General features: G+C 46.4%; 1 protein-coding gene across 1 annotated transcript; it reads left to right on the top strand.

Annotated features, from left to right (window-relative positions):
- Window positions 1–3,061: 3,061 nt before the first annotated feature.
- On the top strand, window positions 3,062–7,442 carry LOC147856784 (clathrin interactor EPSIN 2-like). Its single transcript, XM_087328263.1, has 14 exons — window positions 3,062–3,167; window positions 3,303–3,402; window positions 3,497–3,548; window positions 3,645–3,724; window positions 3,860–3,938; window positions 4,027–4,110; window positions 4,187–4,332; window positions 4,421–4,747; window positions 4,833–4,874; window positions 4,969–5,049; window positions 5,126–5,256; window positions 5,831–6,009; window positions 6,127–6,742; window positions 6,849–7,442. The coding sequence occupies exons 2-14, from the start codon at window positions 3,362–3,364 to the stop codon at window positions 7,274–7,276; spliced, it is 2,286 nt and encodes a 761-aa protein (XP_087184389.1). The 5' UTR covers window positions 3,062–3,167; window positions 3,303–3,361; the 3' UTR covers window positions 7,277–7,442.
- The last annotated feature ends 10,845 nt before the right edge of the window (window positions 7,443–18,287 follow it).

The following is an 18,287-nucleotide window of genomic DNA, read 5'->3' as shown; positions in this document are numbered from 1 at the left end:
GGATCATGGAAATAATTTGTACAATCTTTACATATTATTAAGGAAGAAAATGCTCAAGTGAATGACCACACATGTTGGGAATATCTAGGTTCCTTGTTCAAGCGAGCATAGCATGATGATGATGAACAATGCATTCCATATTAGTATGAATCAAGTGAATGACCACAAATTTTTTGGAAGACAAGATGCATGATATTAGGAGTATCTAGGTTCCTTGTTTGAGAGAGCATGGCATGTTGATGATGAGCAATACATTCCAAGTTAGTTGAAATTGATTTGGAGAAATAATCCTACCTCAATGACATGTTACAAAAATTAAGTTTGCAAACAATCTTAGTTTATTCTCTGCCTTCATGCATTGTCACACATTCATAGATTTTGAGGGGAGTCTCTTGACATGAAATATCAACGGCAGTTTGTTGGAAATAACATCAATATAGTCTTGCTTTTTGCAAAGCGATAAATGATATAAATGAATTACGCATATCAATGGAAAGTTTGCCTCTTCAAGTGCTCGTGTGAGAATTGTTTCGAATAGATAAAAGGGGATCATAGAACTGGGAATTTGTGTTCTAAAAAAGCTTTCACATATTTTGTATGAAGCACATAAATGGAGAATCTCAAGCAAGAGCTTGGGCATGGAAACGAGACAAATGCAATCATACAAAAGATATGAAATGATATGCCCATGGCTTTGCTCCATGTTATGGAGAAAAATCTTAGAGATGCTTGTCTGTGTGGGTCTCACTGTCTAGTGCTAACATAAGTTCTTACTGCTTTATGAGATCATGAATGACCATCGGGATTATGCATGCTTGGAGTGGCAAGGTAACAACACTCGATGTGTCATGTCATGCTCACATGGCAGATATCAACTTGAATGATGTCAATTGTTCATGGAACCATATTGTTGTGTAATTTGATTTAATATTAATAGTATAGGGGGGAACGTGTATCCATTGTACCAAGTATTTTGATTGCAATGTTGAACATCTCAAGAAGCACAAGAAACGTAATGAGGGTGCAAATGTTGCTCGTGACAATGTTTAAGACAATCAAATTGTGTTATTTATGATTAATTCACAATGTGTTGTGTTATTACAAATTGTTTTATGGAATGTTGGATCAATGATCACTTTTTAGATCCAAGTTAGGCATTGCATCCATTATTGTATTTGTATGTGACCTATAACATATGCATGACTATGTGCATCGACACAAGCTCTATTTTGTATACAATTCAAAGTAAGTGCAAGTTGCAACCATTTCAGTATGGTTCACTCAATGAAGTGATTTTATATCCTCGGGGCTTTGGCCTCATAGAACAACAGTTCCAATGCAAAATTGGTACGCATATCAATAACAATCTACGCAAAAATGCATGTAGTTGACTGTAATAATTTCCAAAAGGTTTGGTACGCTGTAGGGGACGATCGGATCGCACGAAATGACGATGGCAATGTGCGGCTGGGAGCGATGTCCCCCCCTTCTTGTCTATCAGAATGCAGAAGGAAGGAAGATTCGGTCGGGTCTCTAGCTCAGAAGAGTGGACAAACCGTTTTCGCTAATCTACTCGGGCTCTTTCGGCAGCAGGGCTTAGATGGATATGGTCGGGCCTGGGGACTCTGGAACCCTAAACTGGGCGGGCGGGCGGGCGGGCGGACATGGCGAGATGTGATGGTCAGGTGCTCCCGGCCCTACACCACTCACTCTAGTTAGGGTTTTCATCTCTCATTTTTTTTACCCTAACCACACACACACACACACACACAGACACACACACACACACACACACACTCTCTCTCTCTCTCTCTCTCACAGAAGTAGCTGCTTGCTTCAATGCAATTCAGTTTTTACTGAAGAAAGTGTTTGTGTGTGTGTGTGTGTGAGTGAGAGAGAAACTCCATCTCTCTCTTTCTCTCTCTCCATCTCCATCTCCATCTCCATCTCCATCTTTCTCTGCGTCTGCGTACTGTGTGTGTCGCGATCCTCTCTCATTCCCACCCTCTGCACCTCCTCCGCAGAAGCTCCACCATAGACAGCGAAGTTCGCTTGCGCTTCCTCCTCCGCAGTGACGCCTTCCACCATCTCCAAACAAACACTGGTATTTCGTTTCTCTCCCTCCCTTTCCCCCACTCTTTTCTTTGTTTTCTTCTTTCTTTGTTTTCTTCTCTTGTACGATCCTGTGTTTCTGTTCTCTCCCGCCTTCTCAGTGTTTCGATCGTAACTCGTGCTTGGTAAGGATTTCTTTGGTGAGCAGGAGGAGCTCGCTCCCTCCGCAACACACAGGTTTTCTTTCTTGATTTCGTTCATTTTTGTTTTGGTTGTACTGTTTTGCTCCCTCTCTCAGATCGGATCCGTTATGTTCTTCGCTGCTATATGTTGTACCTCCTGTTTTCGTATTCCAATGATGCTTTCACCCCCCCACCCCACTCTTTCCGTTTACGTTTTGTCGGCGAACTGATTTGGATGATGCTTTTTTCCTTCCGCAGCACACGGCTAAAATCATCACATTGCTCCCATTTTCTCTTATTCTTTCGCTTCTGCTCAGATCAGATCCGTGCTGTTGAATTATCTTATTTGTTGCCGTTTCGCGTATCCGATTGTGCTTATGCCGTTTCATGTTATTCTATATGCTTAGATCGGTTCAGTCCTTATGAAGGATTCGGTAGCCAGAGAATGATGAGGATCTCGCTTTTGCTTTTTCTCTGTTTTCGTGGAACGTTTTCCTCTTCCCCTCGCAGTGCATGTAATTTGCTCGCAGTTCTTTTGATTCTTCTCAGAACTGTTACATTGTACCATTTCCTCTCAAACGTTTCGTTTCGTAATCAATGTTCATTCTTCTGCCTTTCAATGTATATCTCTTCTTTCTATGCTACAGGACCTTCAACTAACATTTCTGCAACGCAGATATTTTGACCTTATTCTTCCTACCTTACTTCCAAGTTTCCTCTTCTACGGTGTCTTTGCTATTCGTCACTAGCATGTGCCTCATATTCTGCATTTGAAGATGCATCTATCATCTCTAATCCCTGTATTGCTCTCCTGTTCTTTGGAACAGATTTCACTGAGCATTTCTGTGGAGAGTGCTTGGAGCATCTTTCCCTCGTTCTCTGCATATATCCTGTAGACAGTGTGTCAGGAACTCCACTAGCCCTCTTACACAGGTATTTGTTCCGTTTCTACCACTCCCTTGTTTATTCCAGATCTCTTTAGATCTGTTCCGCTCTTTACAAACAATGCTTCATGTTATGTTCTACCTTCAACAATGCCCGCGTCTTTGTCTTTTTTCTTTGGAACAGGTTAGCTTCGTTTGTTTTACATCTGTTTGTTCTGCGAAACAATTTTGGATCAATTATTTATGGATTTCAAGAAGGTCTTGGATCAGACTGTTCGGGACCTGTAAGTTTGCTTTTTTCCCTGTTTCCGACGTTTCTTATGAATCATCATGGATACGTCCTTTACGTATCATGTCTGTTTTCTTCCTTTGCTTCAGCAAAAGGGAGGTCAACAAGAAGGTCTTGAAGGTCCCTGAGATTGAGCAGAAGGTAATAGTGCATTGAAGTGTAGACTTCTGAGTTATAACTTAATATAAGACCATCGAGAAGAGTATAATTTGATTTTTGTCGAGTTTGTTAATGCAGGTTCTGGATGCTACGAGCAATGAGCCATGGGGACCACATGGAACAGCTATGGCAGAGATTGCACAAGCAACTCGAAATTAGTAAGTTGCTTCTCTGGTTTTCAAGCATGACATAAGAAAACATGCATAATTTCTGAGTTTTAGCTATTATCTAGAGGGGATTCTGTAAGCTACTGTAAAGCATACCATAAGGACCCCACATAAATTTTCTTGCAGTTATGAACATCAGATGATTGTGACAATTATATGGAAACGATTAAGTGATACTGGTCGTAATTGGCGGCATGTATATAAGGTTCGTTTTTGATATGCCAAATATCGCTGGCTGTCTGTTACGACCATAATTTTTAATAACGGTTCTTTTGTATTATTTTCTTTTTAAGGCTCTGACTCTTTTGGAATATCTCGTGGCTCATGGATCAGAAAGAGTGGTAGATGATATCAAAGAGCACAGCTATCAAATTTCAGTATGTCATCTTGCTTCGGATTACTGCAGATTTATGGCTCATGAATAATTTTCCTTTGAGACTTCTTCTTTTTCAGGCACTTATGGACTTCCAATACCTAGATTCCACTGGTAGAGACCAAGGTATTAATGTCCGAAAGAAATCACAAACACTTATGGCACTTGTGAATGATAAAGAGAAAATAAGGGAAGCCAGGCAGAAGGCTGTTGAAAATCGGGATAAGTAAGTGACTTGATTCTCAGTGATCATCAATGCATGTACAAGGAAATTGGACTGCTAACAGGTTATTTATGAAATGTGGGAAGTCCAGGTATCGTGGCCTTTCTTCCACTGGTGGATTCTCTAAGACCAGTACATATGGTGATCGTTATGAAGATGATGGGTATGGAGGGGGCTCTAGATATGGAGGACGTGATGATAACAAATATAGGGACAATGATCGGTACAGAGACGAAGATCGTGGAAGAGAATCGGACAATGATCGGTATGGAAGGGAAGGAGATCGTTACAGGGATTATAATAATGAGGATGATCGATACAATACAAGGAGAGGAGATGATCGACAAAGTGAGAAGTACAGGGGTTATGAGAAAGATCTTGACAGACCATATGATGATGATGACCGACATTCGTCAAGGTTCTCTTCTGCTGTCTATTAATAATTGATTCTTGGCATCTGATAGATTCAATACTCACAAGAATTTCTTGGATTGTGGCTGTAGGGGTGGTGGAGGTAGGGATGATGAATATCGACGAGATGACTGGTAAGTGCTCGGCCTTGTAAAAAGAGGAGATACATTCCTATTTTTGCATGGGCTTACTGCATAAAAAAATTGAAGCTCTTGTTCTATATGGCAGGAGGGCTGATCACAAGCAGTCGCCGCCAAGCTACGAAGAGGCACAAAGGAGTCCTGAATACCAAGTTACTGAGGATGAGAGGTGTGTGAAAGTTTTTCCACACTTACTGAGTGTGCAATTACTTTTGCTCAACACTCTTTTTTTGCCTGTTTGGCAGAAACAAGGGCGCATTGGCTGGACAGGTGTCAAATTCAACTGTATCCCAGTTAGAGGATCCGGTTTCTACAACAAAATCATTCTTCGACGATGACGACGAATTTAATCCCCGTGCCCCTACTAGTACACGAGGTTCGTGATTGACTTGTCATTTGCATGCAATGTGAGGATGTATATTTCTTACTATGTGGTGCAATTTGAGAATGTATATTACCTACCATGTGGGTGCCAATCTGTTGATGTATACAATTTTCTTTGTGAACCCTTTTCTGTGTCATAGAAATCATATTGAGTGGCCCTGATTTTTGAAACACTTACTGATGTCATTCACTTCATAGTTTTTATGCTGTAGATTAATTTTCGTATAGGTATGGCTTAGTGGTGACTGGAATGTGTTTGCTCTAATCTGTCATCTGAATTGATTAATTTCATTGTGAAGGCTCCTGTCTGGGTGGATGTATCAATGCATCAGAGGTTCTGGCAATGGTCAATTCTTTCACTAGACGTCAATAGACACTATGCAGAGTTGGATGTTTGATTTATGCTAAATCTTTTACCACATTACAGACTCGACCATAATATTTATTAATATAGTGTATAACTAAATTCCTAGAAATCTAAATTTTGTTACAAAGTGACAGAAATAGTGTTAACAGTTCTCAATAATATAGAGGCATGAAGGGTTTTGATGATGTGTTTCATGAAGCAGCTCCAGTTTCACAAATTGATAATAAATCCAACCAACAAGAGTTCAGTGGTGGTGCTGTGAGAACATTAGCGCCTCCACCTGCATCTTCAAACACACCGGGCAATTCCATGAGTAATTTTTTTGAAGAATCTAATTTTCAATCGGCTTCTGCAACAGCAAATCAAACGAGTTTCCAGGTGAATTTAGATCCTAATGAATCTTCTTGTTAATATATGTATTCTTCTTCTTGAAACAGCTATTTGTACCGCAGCCATTTCATGAATTTTCCTCTGACAAGTTGTTCTTTTCATCAGCCATTGGATAGTGATATTTTTGGAAATTCGCCATTCAAAGTGCAAACTCCAGCAGCAGCAAATATCAACAGTGCTAGTGTTGATCTACCGCCTAGTTTTGGATCTCTTTCTTCAAGCAATTCATCTTTTTCAGGGTCCAAAACTAATTTTGACACAGTTCCATCCATTATTCCACCTCCTCCGCCACCAATCCAGGCATCAAATACATCACAATTTACAGTCCTTCCCTCTATCAATGGCAGTGGTCCTCAGGGTGGTAATAATTTTGATCTATTTTCAGTTCCACCACCTGTCACATCAAGTCAATCTAGAGCTATACCATCTGTGGGAGAAGATATTTTTGGTATTCCCTTCAATGCTAATGGTGCTGCTCCAAGTGTTGCACTGTCGGCAGCTTCATCAGTAAATATGCTAGCACCTCAACAAGATAAATTTTCAAGCATTTTTGAGTCGAGTTTTGGCCCTCCTGCACAAATATCATCACAACCTCTCTTTTCACAGAACACGGGTATACATGTGGGTGCGAGGTCACAACAGGAAACAAAATTTGAGACAAAATCTGCTGTTTGGTCAGACAGCATTAGCAAGGGTTTGATTGACTTGAACATTTCGGGGCGTAAGTGCTTTCTTAATTTCCTTTTTCATGTTTTCACATTTGAGAATGCTCTCCTTTTGCAATTTCATATTTGAGAATGGGATTAACTCTATACGGGCTTGTGCAGCGAAAAGCAATCCTTTAAATGATATTGGAATAGATTTTGATCTTCTGCGAACCGAGAGGAAGAAGGAAGAGCGATCATCAGCCCCAAAAACTTCATCAACAAACATGGGGAAAGCTATGGGATCAGGATCAGGACTTGGAGTGGCAGGAGCAAGTGCGATAGTTCGTCCTCCAAGTCCGATGATGATGAATAATATGGGAATGAATCCCAATATCAACATGAATCAGATGGGCATGGGTATGGGTATGGGTATGGGCATGGGCATGGGCATGGGCATGGGTGTGAATCAGATGGGTATAGGTATGCAACAACCCTCAATGCAGCAGATGGGAATGGGCATGAGACCTGTTGGCATGGGTATGAACTCAACAATGGGTATGGGTGCAGGAAGCTTTCCTAATCAGCAACAATATGGTGGATTCATGTAGAAAACACCATATCCTTGGCTTACCAATGAAGAGAGAAGAGTTTTTCTATGTCACAGTACAAAACTGCTGCCATTTACTATTTACTTCTGTTACTTTACTGTAAACAAACCTACCAATCCTTCAAATGAGAAATTTCTACATCCTAGAATTTCCTCTTTGATTTTAATGAGAGACGCGATACTCTTTATTCTTATATGGTAATTTAATAAAAGTTAAATCAATTTAGTAAATTTATCAAATATGAATGTCAAAATTCAATTGGTTAGAGTTTAGGGCATACATATCGTATTGAATGTAGAAAAATGTGTATTTATCTGGAGGTAAGAGAAATCTGGACGTATTGAAGTCTAAATTGGGTACAGATATGATATTATATGTGTATGTGGAGGCAAGAAGGAATTAACATCAAGATACTGTGGTTCTGTTAAATTGGCAGTAAATATATCTTCTTTGAAGGATGTAATTATAATTCCCTGCTTATGTAATTCTCTATTGTAACAAAATCCAAGTCGCAACACTATGGATTTGATATATGAGTGATACAAACATGTCTTGAAATGTCTTGTGCACAATCGGTTCATTTGAAAGTGTATAGACCTAATGTAAGGAGGCTTAAGCTTCATTGTTCATATTGGCCTCAAACTAAATTGGAGGATTCACATTGAGGTGGGGCATAGGTATCAATGGGTTGGTTATTGGTGGTAACCACTGTGTGTTGAGAGCTATGTAGTAAGGGGCAATGCAGAGTTCCCACAATGTAATGGAAAAAACTAGTTATTAGGTGCATTGGTAAAAAAGAACTCCTCTCGACTTGGGACAAAATTTGGTGTTAGGTTTTGAATGTTAGTAGAGGAAATTAGTCACTTGCACCTATAAACTTATATGGATGACACCTAAAAATGTCCTATCTTTAACATCTGACCATTGTGAGCACATTGTATCTAACATTTTACTTGCTTGTTTCAAGTTTCAAAAGAATGTAATCAGCTCATTATTATTGTGTTTAAATTTTCTAGAGAATGGTATGGATTTGCTTCTTGAAATATTATTTCCTTACACATTTGACCACAAACTTTTCACTTGCAAGCATAAACTTGTTTCGTTGCCTACTCCATTCATATTGAGCTATTGTAACATCCTCCATACATTAGACATGACCTAGTTTTTTTGTTGTTGTTTGAGATAGGGATACATTACATCGCTGAGCTTAACCTTTGACAAATTGTCACCCTTAACTGATTTGCCAAGTTATTCATAACTTCTAAGAAGTTTTTACTTCCAATTTCGCTACATATTAATTTAGGGTGTAAATCAATGTTGAATCAATTTATGTTTATTTTTTAGTTTTGGTGTTGTTCGTTACATTTCACACCCTATAATTATGTATTAACTATATTGTTTTAATTGTTATGCTATGTGGATGCAACTAACCGACAATGGTGTGCATATACTCTTGAATTGTTTCCCCATAGACAATTATGTATGTTGGGTTATAATGTGCAAGTTTATGTATCATAGCCCAGACAAATATATTATTGAGAAACAAGAGGAGGATATATGACACAAGACACGAGAGGAGGCAAGTGGAGTCATGAATAAGAAAGGATTAACAAATCCATGAGTTCGGACGAACCATCAATAGTCTTTGTACATCATTACTTTGATAAGTTGTCTAGATTCAAGGAAGAAACCAATAACCTATTTGGATGTGATTGAAAGCTACATAGAGTCAAGCATCTACAACAAATAGTGTCGATAAAAGCATGGGTTGTAGAAAACACACAACAAAGTGAAGTAAGTGACATGCATAAAATGGATGAATTGATCGGATAAGCCAAGGAAAGTTGGCAGTATTTTAATTTTTGTAAGTCCATCTCGACTCTTAAAGTTTCCTTTTTATTTTTTGTAAAAAGCCTAAGTTTGGCTGGAGTTTTTTGTTTATTAGATTTTCTTTGTGTTTAGAATGTTTGAAACCAAGGAGACATGTTTTCTATTTCTCGTAGTAACTTTAAAAAAGTGGAATGTTAGAGCTCCGTAATTATTATGGATGGACACATTCCGTAACTACATTGATGTCAATGATTGATTAATTTTGTATTGAGCCATCCTTGATAATATTAAAATGTACTTCGGGTACATGTGATACTTGGGAATTTGAATAGAAGTTAGAACCCCAATGCCATTAAATTTCCGTTATATCTATTCCATTTTCTATTAGGAGAAATTTGCGTTTGGTTAATGCAAACTATATAAGTGAGAACAAGTTACAAAGGGATAACTTGAGAGATGGTTATCCAAGGGTGTTTTTAGAAATAAAAAACCTATTTTGAAATAGAATTGTTTTACTTTATCACAACTAAAAAAGAAGTGCTCAACATGATTACACAATCCAAGGTTATATTTCTTTTCATTTAGTTTTTCAAATGGTCACTCGTGGCTACTGTATTTATGAAATTGTGCAACCCATTTTTCGAAACACTTCCCTTCATTAGTTGTCAAAATGCCACACTTATAGCTATGATTCAAATGACATGGCGTCACAATATTCCACGCGGATGCGTAGAAACGGGGCAGGACCATGGGGGTCTTGAACCAAGGAATCGAGAAAGGAGGAAGAGACCCGCGCGTCGCATACACACAAACACCGTGAACAAACAAAGAGGAGTAGGAAGGATATGGTCGTAGGTTTCAGACTCAATGCAGTACGAGAGAATAGCAACACGAGAACGACACAATAGAAAAACAACGTAAAGCAACGGAATAGATTATCAATAGTAGTTAGGACGCGCCCGTTGTCGAGGTATTCCTCGCGGATGCGTGGAATGAGGTGGAACCTCGGGGGTCCTGTACCAAAGAGCAAGAGAGGAGGGGAAGGATCCCTCTGCGTGCGAGCGTAGATCCATAGGGACACGACCCTTCGACGCAAAGACGCAAGTGGGACAACGACATAGAAAGACACGAATGTATGTATGTATTGACAAAGACAAACAACAAGAACACGAAGACAACAAAGCACGACGTCGGTTACAACCGAACAGGCCGGCAAACAGATGCCGATACCTGCTCGTAAACGCACAAAGAGGAAGGAGTAGGTTGGAGGTGCTGCCGGAAGCACTCGGGCATTCCTCAGAGCAGCGCGAGCCTCCCGAAACCTGCACAGCAGGAAGCTATGGCGTTTGCAAACCAGAGAGAGAGAGAGAGAGAGAAGCCTTCGCACGCAAACCGACAGCACTTCGTCCTCGACTCTCCGCGATCCCTCTACCCTCCTCGTCTCCCTCCTTTTATAGGCAAGGAAGGAGCCGTTTCCCCTTTACTCCCTACCTACCGAATCTACCTAGGATCTCCTATGTACAACTTAAGGCGCACGTGCATGAAGAGTCGGCTTCTACGCTCCGGTGCACGGATTTCGCTCGTGGACGGTTTTCTTCACGACATCCGCCCCCACCTAACCGCGCATCCACCGGCATGCGCCAAATTGTGTTGGGACGGAGAAAACCGGTCCAACCTCCATTCCCTGCCTGTCGGTTCTTCCTCGGTTCCGGATCGTTCGTCGTCCCGATCCAGGTTAACCGGATCCGGCTCGTTGTCGTGACGCTTCTTGAACGCTTTGATCCGCTTCCCAGCTACCGGTATCGCTATTCTTGTGCCGTCGAGTTCCGCCAGATGGTACGTCCCGTTGTCATTGGCGCTTTGTACCACGTAAGGCCCGAACCACCTTCTTGCGAACTTCCGTGTCGCTCGGTGCTGGTTGTCGAGGCTGCTGTCGTAGACTAGCACCCAATCGCCTTCCTCGATCCGCTTCGGTCGGAGCCGGTGCGTTCGGTCGAACCGGGCTTTGTTCCTCGTCCTTGCAACTCGAAGCTTTCCCGCGGCCCGCTCCACGTCCTCCGGTCTTCGCTCGAGCTGTCGTATGCGCGCCGTCAACAGTTCCTCCCGGCTCATCTCGTCTCTCCAGTCCACGGTTGCCCAAGAGGAGATCGTGTGTTCCATCGACATGATCGGCTTCTGCCCAAACATCAGCTCTGCCGGCATGAATCCGGTTACCGAACTGTGCGTAGTTTGGTCCGCCCACAACGCGTAAGGCAACAGTCGCGGCCAGTTCCCGACTTGACCTCCGCATGCCCGAACTAACGCCTTGACGATTGGTCCGTGTCCGCGCTCCACCTTTCCATTCGCCTCCGGATTGTACGCAGTGGTAAGCGAGAGCTTGACTCCTAGCCGGTCGAACAGTTCCTCGGCCTCTTCGGCGTCCAGCTCCCCGCGATCGGCCACGATCTTCCCGACGCACCCGTACCGGCATATCACGTCCTCGATCAGGAACCGACATACAGCCGCGGTCGTTTTGTTCTGAAGGGCTCGGCCTTCCACTTGGTTCGTCAGATCTTCCCGAGCCAGGACCAGATACCGCATCTGTCCGACTCCCATCGGCATCGTCACCAGATCTACCATCCATTTGAAGTGGATGGTCGGAGGGTACGTAGGGTGAAGCTCGTCCCGATGTCGGACTATGGAGTGCATCTGACAGCTCTCGCAAGTGGTCACGAACCGATGCACGTCCCGGTACAGTCCCAGCCACCAGTACTTCCACTTTATCTTCTCGAACGTGGCCCACGTTCCACGGTGTCCAACCCAAGGGCTGTCGTGGTAGGCCGTCAGCAGCTCTTCCTGTTCTTCCTTCATCGCCACCACCCGGAGCGGGACGCCGTTCCTCTTCTTCGGGTGCTTCCATAAGTATCCGTCCTGGAGAAAGAATCGATATGCTTTCTTCCGGATCCGGTTGGCCTCGTCCTTCGTCCATGACGCATTCGGCGTCATTGTCCTCAAAAATCCACCGATCTATAGCCACTCGCCGTCGTACTTGCTCTCGTCGAAGCCGTTAAGTGCCGGAGTGCTCGCCCCGTCGGTCGTCACGTACGCCGCCTCGAAGAAGTCCACGCCGACTTCTTCGTCCTCCGAAACCATGCCGCCCTCGTCATCAAACCTCACCCTCGAAAGCATGTCGGCCATGGCGTTGTCTTTTCCGGAAATGTGTCGTATTTCCGGGTCCAGGGGCTTGATGTACGCTATCCACCTGAGCATCGCCAGGTCCGGGGTCGCGCATCCGGAAACCATGCCGAGAATCGGTAGGCAATCCGTCTCGATAACCACTTCCGTCCCGATCAGGTAATCTTTGTCGGCCTTTACTGCCGAAACGATACCCCAGAGTTCACGTTTAACCTAGGCGTACCCTCGCTGTCGTTCGCTGAGGACCTTCGCGCCGAATCGGATCGGGAACCGAATGCCGTTCTTGTCCTCTTGGTTGACGACCCATCCGATCCCGGTCGGACTCGTATCCACTGTTATGTATACCGGGGTACCCTTCCCGTAGACAGCCTTCTGGAGCGCCGGTGCTGCCGCAAGAGCTTCCTTCAGCTTCCGGACCGACTCCGTGTGCTCGTCTCGCCACTCGAATTTTCGCCCTTTCTTCAGCAACCCGTATAGCGGCTCCGCAACGTGGGCGTAATGCGGGATCCATATGTGGTAGAATGCGCATGCCCCCAGGAACCTCCGAACTTCCGTAACCAAGCTACAGTCGGTCTTCATCACGGAGATGGCTTCTACCTTTGCCGGAGACGGCTTCCGGCCATATGGTCCACATAGGTGTCCGACCACCAAGATTTCCGATTGCCCGAAGGCCGATTTCTCCCCGGAGAAGGTGAGCCTCGCATCCTCTAGCCTCTGTAGCACCTTCTCGCAGTCGTCGATGTGTGTCGCCACAAATCGCCGGCATCCGTCCGGCCCGACTGTCTCGTCCTTCTCCTCCACCGGGCACCCTTTTATCGGGATGTCATCTAGAAATGGCATGGTGATGTCCGGGATGCAGTCCCTCAGTACCTTGTTCATTGCATTCACCATGTGGGCCACCGAGTTGGTCCCTCCTTGTGGCAGGGTACACATTCGCACTAGGCCGAGGGGAGTTCGCATCGTCGTAATATCTCTGCTCTCCACGGCTAGCTGGAACTGGTCGTACCCCGAGTACAGATCACCGACCGAGTAAATCGACCTTCCGGCGAAGGCCTCCGCGAACTCGTCTATGGTCGGTCCTATTCCTGCGTTCCGAATGGTCACTCTGTTGACCGGCTGCAGGTCTTGAATGAAGCGCATCGTTCCGTTTTTCTTTGGTACGGTAAACCATCGGTTCGAGTATGGGGCACTCAACGGTTCGAGAATGCCCATATCTACTTTCTGCCTCAATAGCTCCATCAACTTCGGGATGTGAGCTCTCGGTACCGGGATCGGCTTGAGATTCCACGGCACATGCGGTACCGTGAATATCACCATCGGCTCCACGATCGTCGGGTCTACGCACCCGATCTCTTCCGGTGAGAATGCGAAGGCTTTTCCGTGCCTTCCGAGCATCCTCCGAAACCGGTCTTCCTCCGCCGGCAGTAGGAACCCGCCCCCACCGATTTTGAGCTCCCGGAGCGTCCCGTCGGTGAAGGTGTGTCCTATGCAGGCCGGATCTCGTAAACTGGGGTCCGACGTAACCCCTCTGATCCGGGACTCGCTGCCCTCCGGTAAGGGTGCCGCGACTGGCCTTACCTTCCGGTCCACAGCCTTGTACTTTGTGCTAACTCGGGCCGTCCGATTCGACCCGAGCCCCCGACTGAAGTTCGCGATGACTTCGTACATCTCTTCGGAACATACCGGTATCGTCCGGTCTTCGTTAAGGTCTTCTCCGGCAACCTTCCCCAGCATCCCCAAGGTGTCGTCGAAGGAGACCGCCTCCACGGCTCCGCTGATTTCCTCGTCCGGGCCGAGAACTCCGCACGCTCGAAGTTGCACTTCCGCCCTTGTCTTTTCTCGCCCAACGATGCCGACTATCATGCACCCTCCGTTGCCGGAGAAGCAGAATTTTCTACCTATCGTACAAGGTTTCTTCGGTTTCGGTTCTATCGTACAGCTGTGGGGTCTTTCCCGAGTGTCCGGACTGTCTCGGCCCCACGCCTTGGCAGCCCTCTCTAAAAATCCTCCCGGTTCTCGCCACCGAGGGATTCGCGGTTCCGCTCGTGGTTCGGTCTAACGGTCAGAAATTGGACCGAATGGCGCCCGTCCTGGCTTTTGACCCTTGCGTAGGCCGAACCGTTGTCTAGCACCTTGGTCTCCATTTGCGCCGCCGTGATGTATGGTTCACCTAATATGACCGGGTGCGAAGAAGTGCTGGTCAATCTCGACGTCGCCGATCTTGACTCACACGTTCGGGCAGGCCCCATGCAGTTCCTCGGTGGCGTGCGTCCACCCGTGCTTGGTGTTGATCGGCCACTTCCCCTTCTTATAGAAGTCCATGGACATTAGGTTTATTTCCGAACCGTGGTCCACCAATGCCACCACCGGTTCCCGAACATCTCCTATCTTTACCGGGGTCTCCGTGGTCGCTCGGGCCCAGTGTGGCCTCGAATAGTGGCTCTCCGCCCACTCATCTGCCAGCGCCGAGTCGTCGATGTGCGTCGTCCACACCTCTACCGGTCTTTCCGGATCCGTCTCCGCCGACAGCCTCTTCCGTTTCACCAAGTCTACAATGGAGTCGTGGAACTCCTTCTTGGCGATCCCTAGCACCTCCCGCAATGACAACTCCACCTTGCTGTCGAGGATCCGTTCCTCTAGAACCTTCCGTAGGTCCGTAGTCCTTTCTATTTCCGTCCCCAGTCGGTATCCGCCCTTCCTAGGGTTATCTTGCGAGCTGGGCCTGCCGGCATCGTTCCGTCGTTGCCCGAATCGGGTCTCGTACCGTTGCGAAGGCCCGACCGCTCCGGCTTTCCCCACTCGTTTGTCTTCTACCAGAGCCTCGTAGTTCTAGCAGGTGGCTTCTACGAAGCCCGTCTTCTCCTCGACCGGATCGCTCCACCCAGTTATTTCCCGGACCCGTCTCTCAGCGCGGTCCGTTTCATCCTTCTTCAACCGTGCGCTGGCAAGAGCTTCCAGCATTGTCGACCAGAATCCGTCTTTGCCCTCCTTTCGGGCCTCGCTGCCCCCGACCCGAATGCCGGCCGACGCCGAGTAGTGGATGGCCTCCACGTGTCGGGCCGCTGCCTCTTCCATCAGTCTCTTCATACCTCCTCGTCCGTCGTTTCGGTTTAGGGCCCTCCTGGTGTCGCCGGCGTGCACCCGGCCTTCCCACAGGTACACCACCCGGTTCCTCAACGCTTCTGCGAAATCGCCGCAGTCCTTCCGGATGTGGCCGACCTCGTCGCACCACATGCACCTGTTCCCTACTGCCGGCCGTCGGTCACGAGCCGGTTCGCCACCTTCCCTTCGAGTTTGGGCGATCTGGAGATCCTTTATCGCCCGCGTCAACTCCTCCAGCGCTACTCCTCCGGACGAGCCATTGACCATGCCGGTCGAAGCCGGACCGGTTTCGAGCCATTCCCGGGTCTCTTCCCTTCGCACTTGCGGTGCCGGTTCAAGCCTCCTTGCTGTGACAGAGCCCGCACCGGCCGCGCCGTTGTCAGCCCATTCTCGCCGTTTATCAAAACGGCCACAAACTCTCTTAACCGCAGCCCAGTCGGTTGTCAGCCCGTCCTCGGTTTCCAGCAAGGAGCCGACTTGGTCCCGGTCCCGCTCGTCCACTGACTTGACGAACAGTAGGACCCGGCTCGTATCCAGAACGGTTCGGTCAAGCGCCGAAAGGCGCGCAAAGCGTTATTCTAACTCCCGGAGGAGTGCCGTCGTGTTTCTTCCTTTGCCGGGGAACTCCACCCATTCCATGAAGTCCCTTTTCGAAAGCCGGAGCGCGTCGTCCAACCCGTATTTTTCTAGGAGTCGGCCTTCGAACTCCTCCCAGGTACGGCTCTCCGCCCGCACCTCGAGCACCTCCGCATGGATGCTCAGCATCGCCACTCGAGGAAACCCGGGAAGACGCCTCTCTTCTGAAATGTCCCGCATCAGCATTTCTGCCCAGTAGGACGCCAAATACTTCGTGGCATCCTTTCCGCTGAACCGGCCGATCGTACCGATGACCGCCTCAATGGCTCTGTCGAGGGCGCCGGAGCCCTCGCGTGCGCTCAGTATCCGATCCACGGCCGAAGCCATGGCCTCTGCAAGATTCGACCCTTTCATCTTCTGCTCTTCTGCCGCCTCCTTCACGTCGGGTTCACCAAGATGTCGAGGTATTCCTCGCGGATGCGTGGAATGAGGTGGAACCTCGGGGGTCCTGTACCAAAGAGCAAGAGAGGAGGGGAAGGATCCCTCTGCGTGCGAGCGTAGATCCACAGGGACACGGCCCTTCGACGCAAAGACGCAAGTGGGACAACGACACAGAAAGACACGAATGTATGTATGTATTGACAAAGACAAACAACAAGAACACGAAGACAACAAAGCACGACGTCGGTTACAACCGAACAGGCCGGCGAACAGATGCTGATACCTGCTCGTAAACGCACAAAGAGGAAGGAGTAGGTTGGAGGTGCTGCCGGAAGCACTCGGGCATTCCTCAGAGCAGCGCGAGCCTCCCGAAACCTGCACAACAGGAAGCTATGGCGTTTGCAAACCAGAGAGAGAGAGAGAGAGAGAGAGAGAGAGAGAGAGAGAGAAGCCTTCGCACGCAAACCGACAGCACTTCGTCCTCGACTCTCCGCGATCCCTCTACCCTCCTCGTCTCCCTCCTTTTATAGGCAAGGAAGGAGCCGTTTCCCCTTTACTCCCTACCTACCGAATCTACCTAGGATCTCCTATGTACAACTTAAGGCGCACGTGCATGAAGAGTCGGCTTCTACGCTCCGGTGCACGGATTCCGCTCGTGGACGGTTTTCTTCACGACACCGTGAAGTGCGGGGAATACAATTGGTCAGAGCCGGGAACAGAGCTTTGAGCTCTAGAGCAAACACACGAAAAAGGGGACCTTTGGTCGGGAGCACGCGAGCGTCTGACGCGAGCTGAGGGTTCCTTCCAAGGTTTGGTCGTAGAGGTTTGGAAGAGAATGAGAGAGCGAGCTACTTCTTCCTGTTCGGCAACGTCTTCTGCTCCTCAAAACATCGATCCTTCAAACAGTCTGAGGCCGCCCCTTTTATAGCACAAGGAGCAGCCGTTACATCAGGTTTAATGACCTCTCAATATCCCCTCCTAGATTCTCTTCTTGATGTGCTCTCGCTATCTCCCCTTTGTTCTCCCCCACCTATGGCGATATTAAATCCTCTATTAATGCCTAACTTCCTAGTAATCCACAAAACCTACCAACACCTAGTATTTACATAAATTAGTACAAAAAGGGGGTGCACTTGTGCACACCCCCGTTCCCACGCATTTGGCGACTTTTCCCCCTATGACCTGGAATCTTCACGACAACGGTTGAACATGGAATAGAGTACAGATATTCATTGGAATGTTGTGAGAAGATCTGCCATCATGTTAACAAGCTAACCTCCTTACATTTTAGAATTTAGCTTGTTGACATGGTGACAAATTTTTGAACTAGATTGGCAAGCTCTAGCAATATGCCTTTACTTCTCCATGATAAACCATGACCTTTCAAGGCCCATATGAGACCCACCATGTTAACAATTTGCTATCATGTTAACAATAATTCAGTTCAAAATTTTTCCATTATGTTAACAAATTGCTCACCCAAGTGAACTCATCCCTAAAATGCTCGTTTTGTGAAGCATTGTCTCACATGACATGAGGGAACAATTTAAACCAGGCGATGTAACAATTTACTTCAAATTGTCCACCCTTTAATAGGAATGCAGCAAGAAGAAAAGAAGCCAAAGTGAAGAAAAGAGCAAGTCTGTTCACACGTAGAAATAACAAAGAAGAAACAAGTTTATCTCGATGAGGACAATGGTGTTGCTCATTGTCCTTGAAAGATTTTCTATTGTAGATGCCACATGAAATTCATAGTTTGAGACATATGCCAAGAACTATATTTTTGCAAGGCCCAAGCTTCGGTCTACAACACATTTATATATATTTGAATTTACGAATTTAACAAGGTAGCATAATGAATATATAAGGGAGTCATAATTTGATTAAT

The sequence above is a fragment of the Azolla caroliniana genome, unplaced genomic scaffold (assembly GCF_043228905.1).
Source record: "Azolla caroliniana isolate FFs.n. ecotype wild unplaced genomic scaffold, voAzoCaro1.0.p SCAF_12, whole genome shotgun sequence".
Classification (NCBI taxonomy): Eukaryota; Viridiplantae; Streptophyta; class Polypodiopsida; order Salviniales; family Salviniaceae; genus Azolla; species Azolla caroliniana.
Note: the sequence above shows the minus strand (reverse complement) of the source record. Positions and strands in the feature narration are given on the sequence as shown.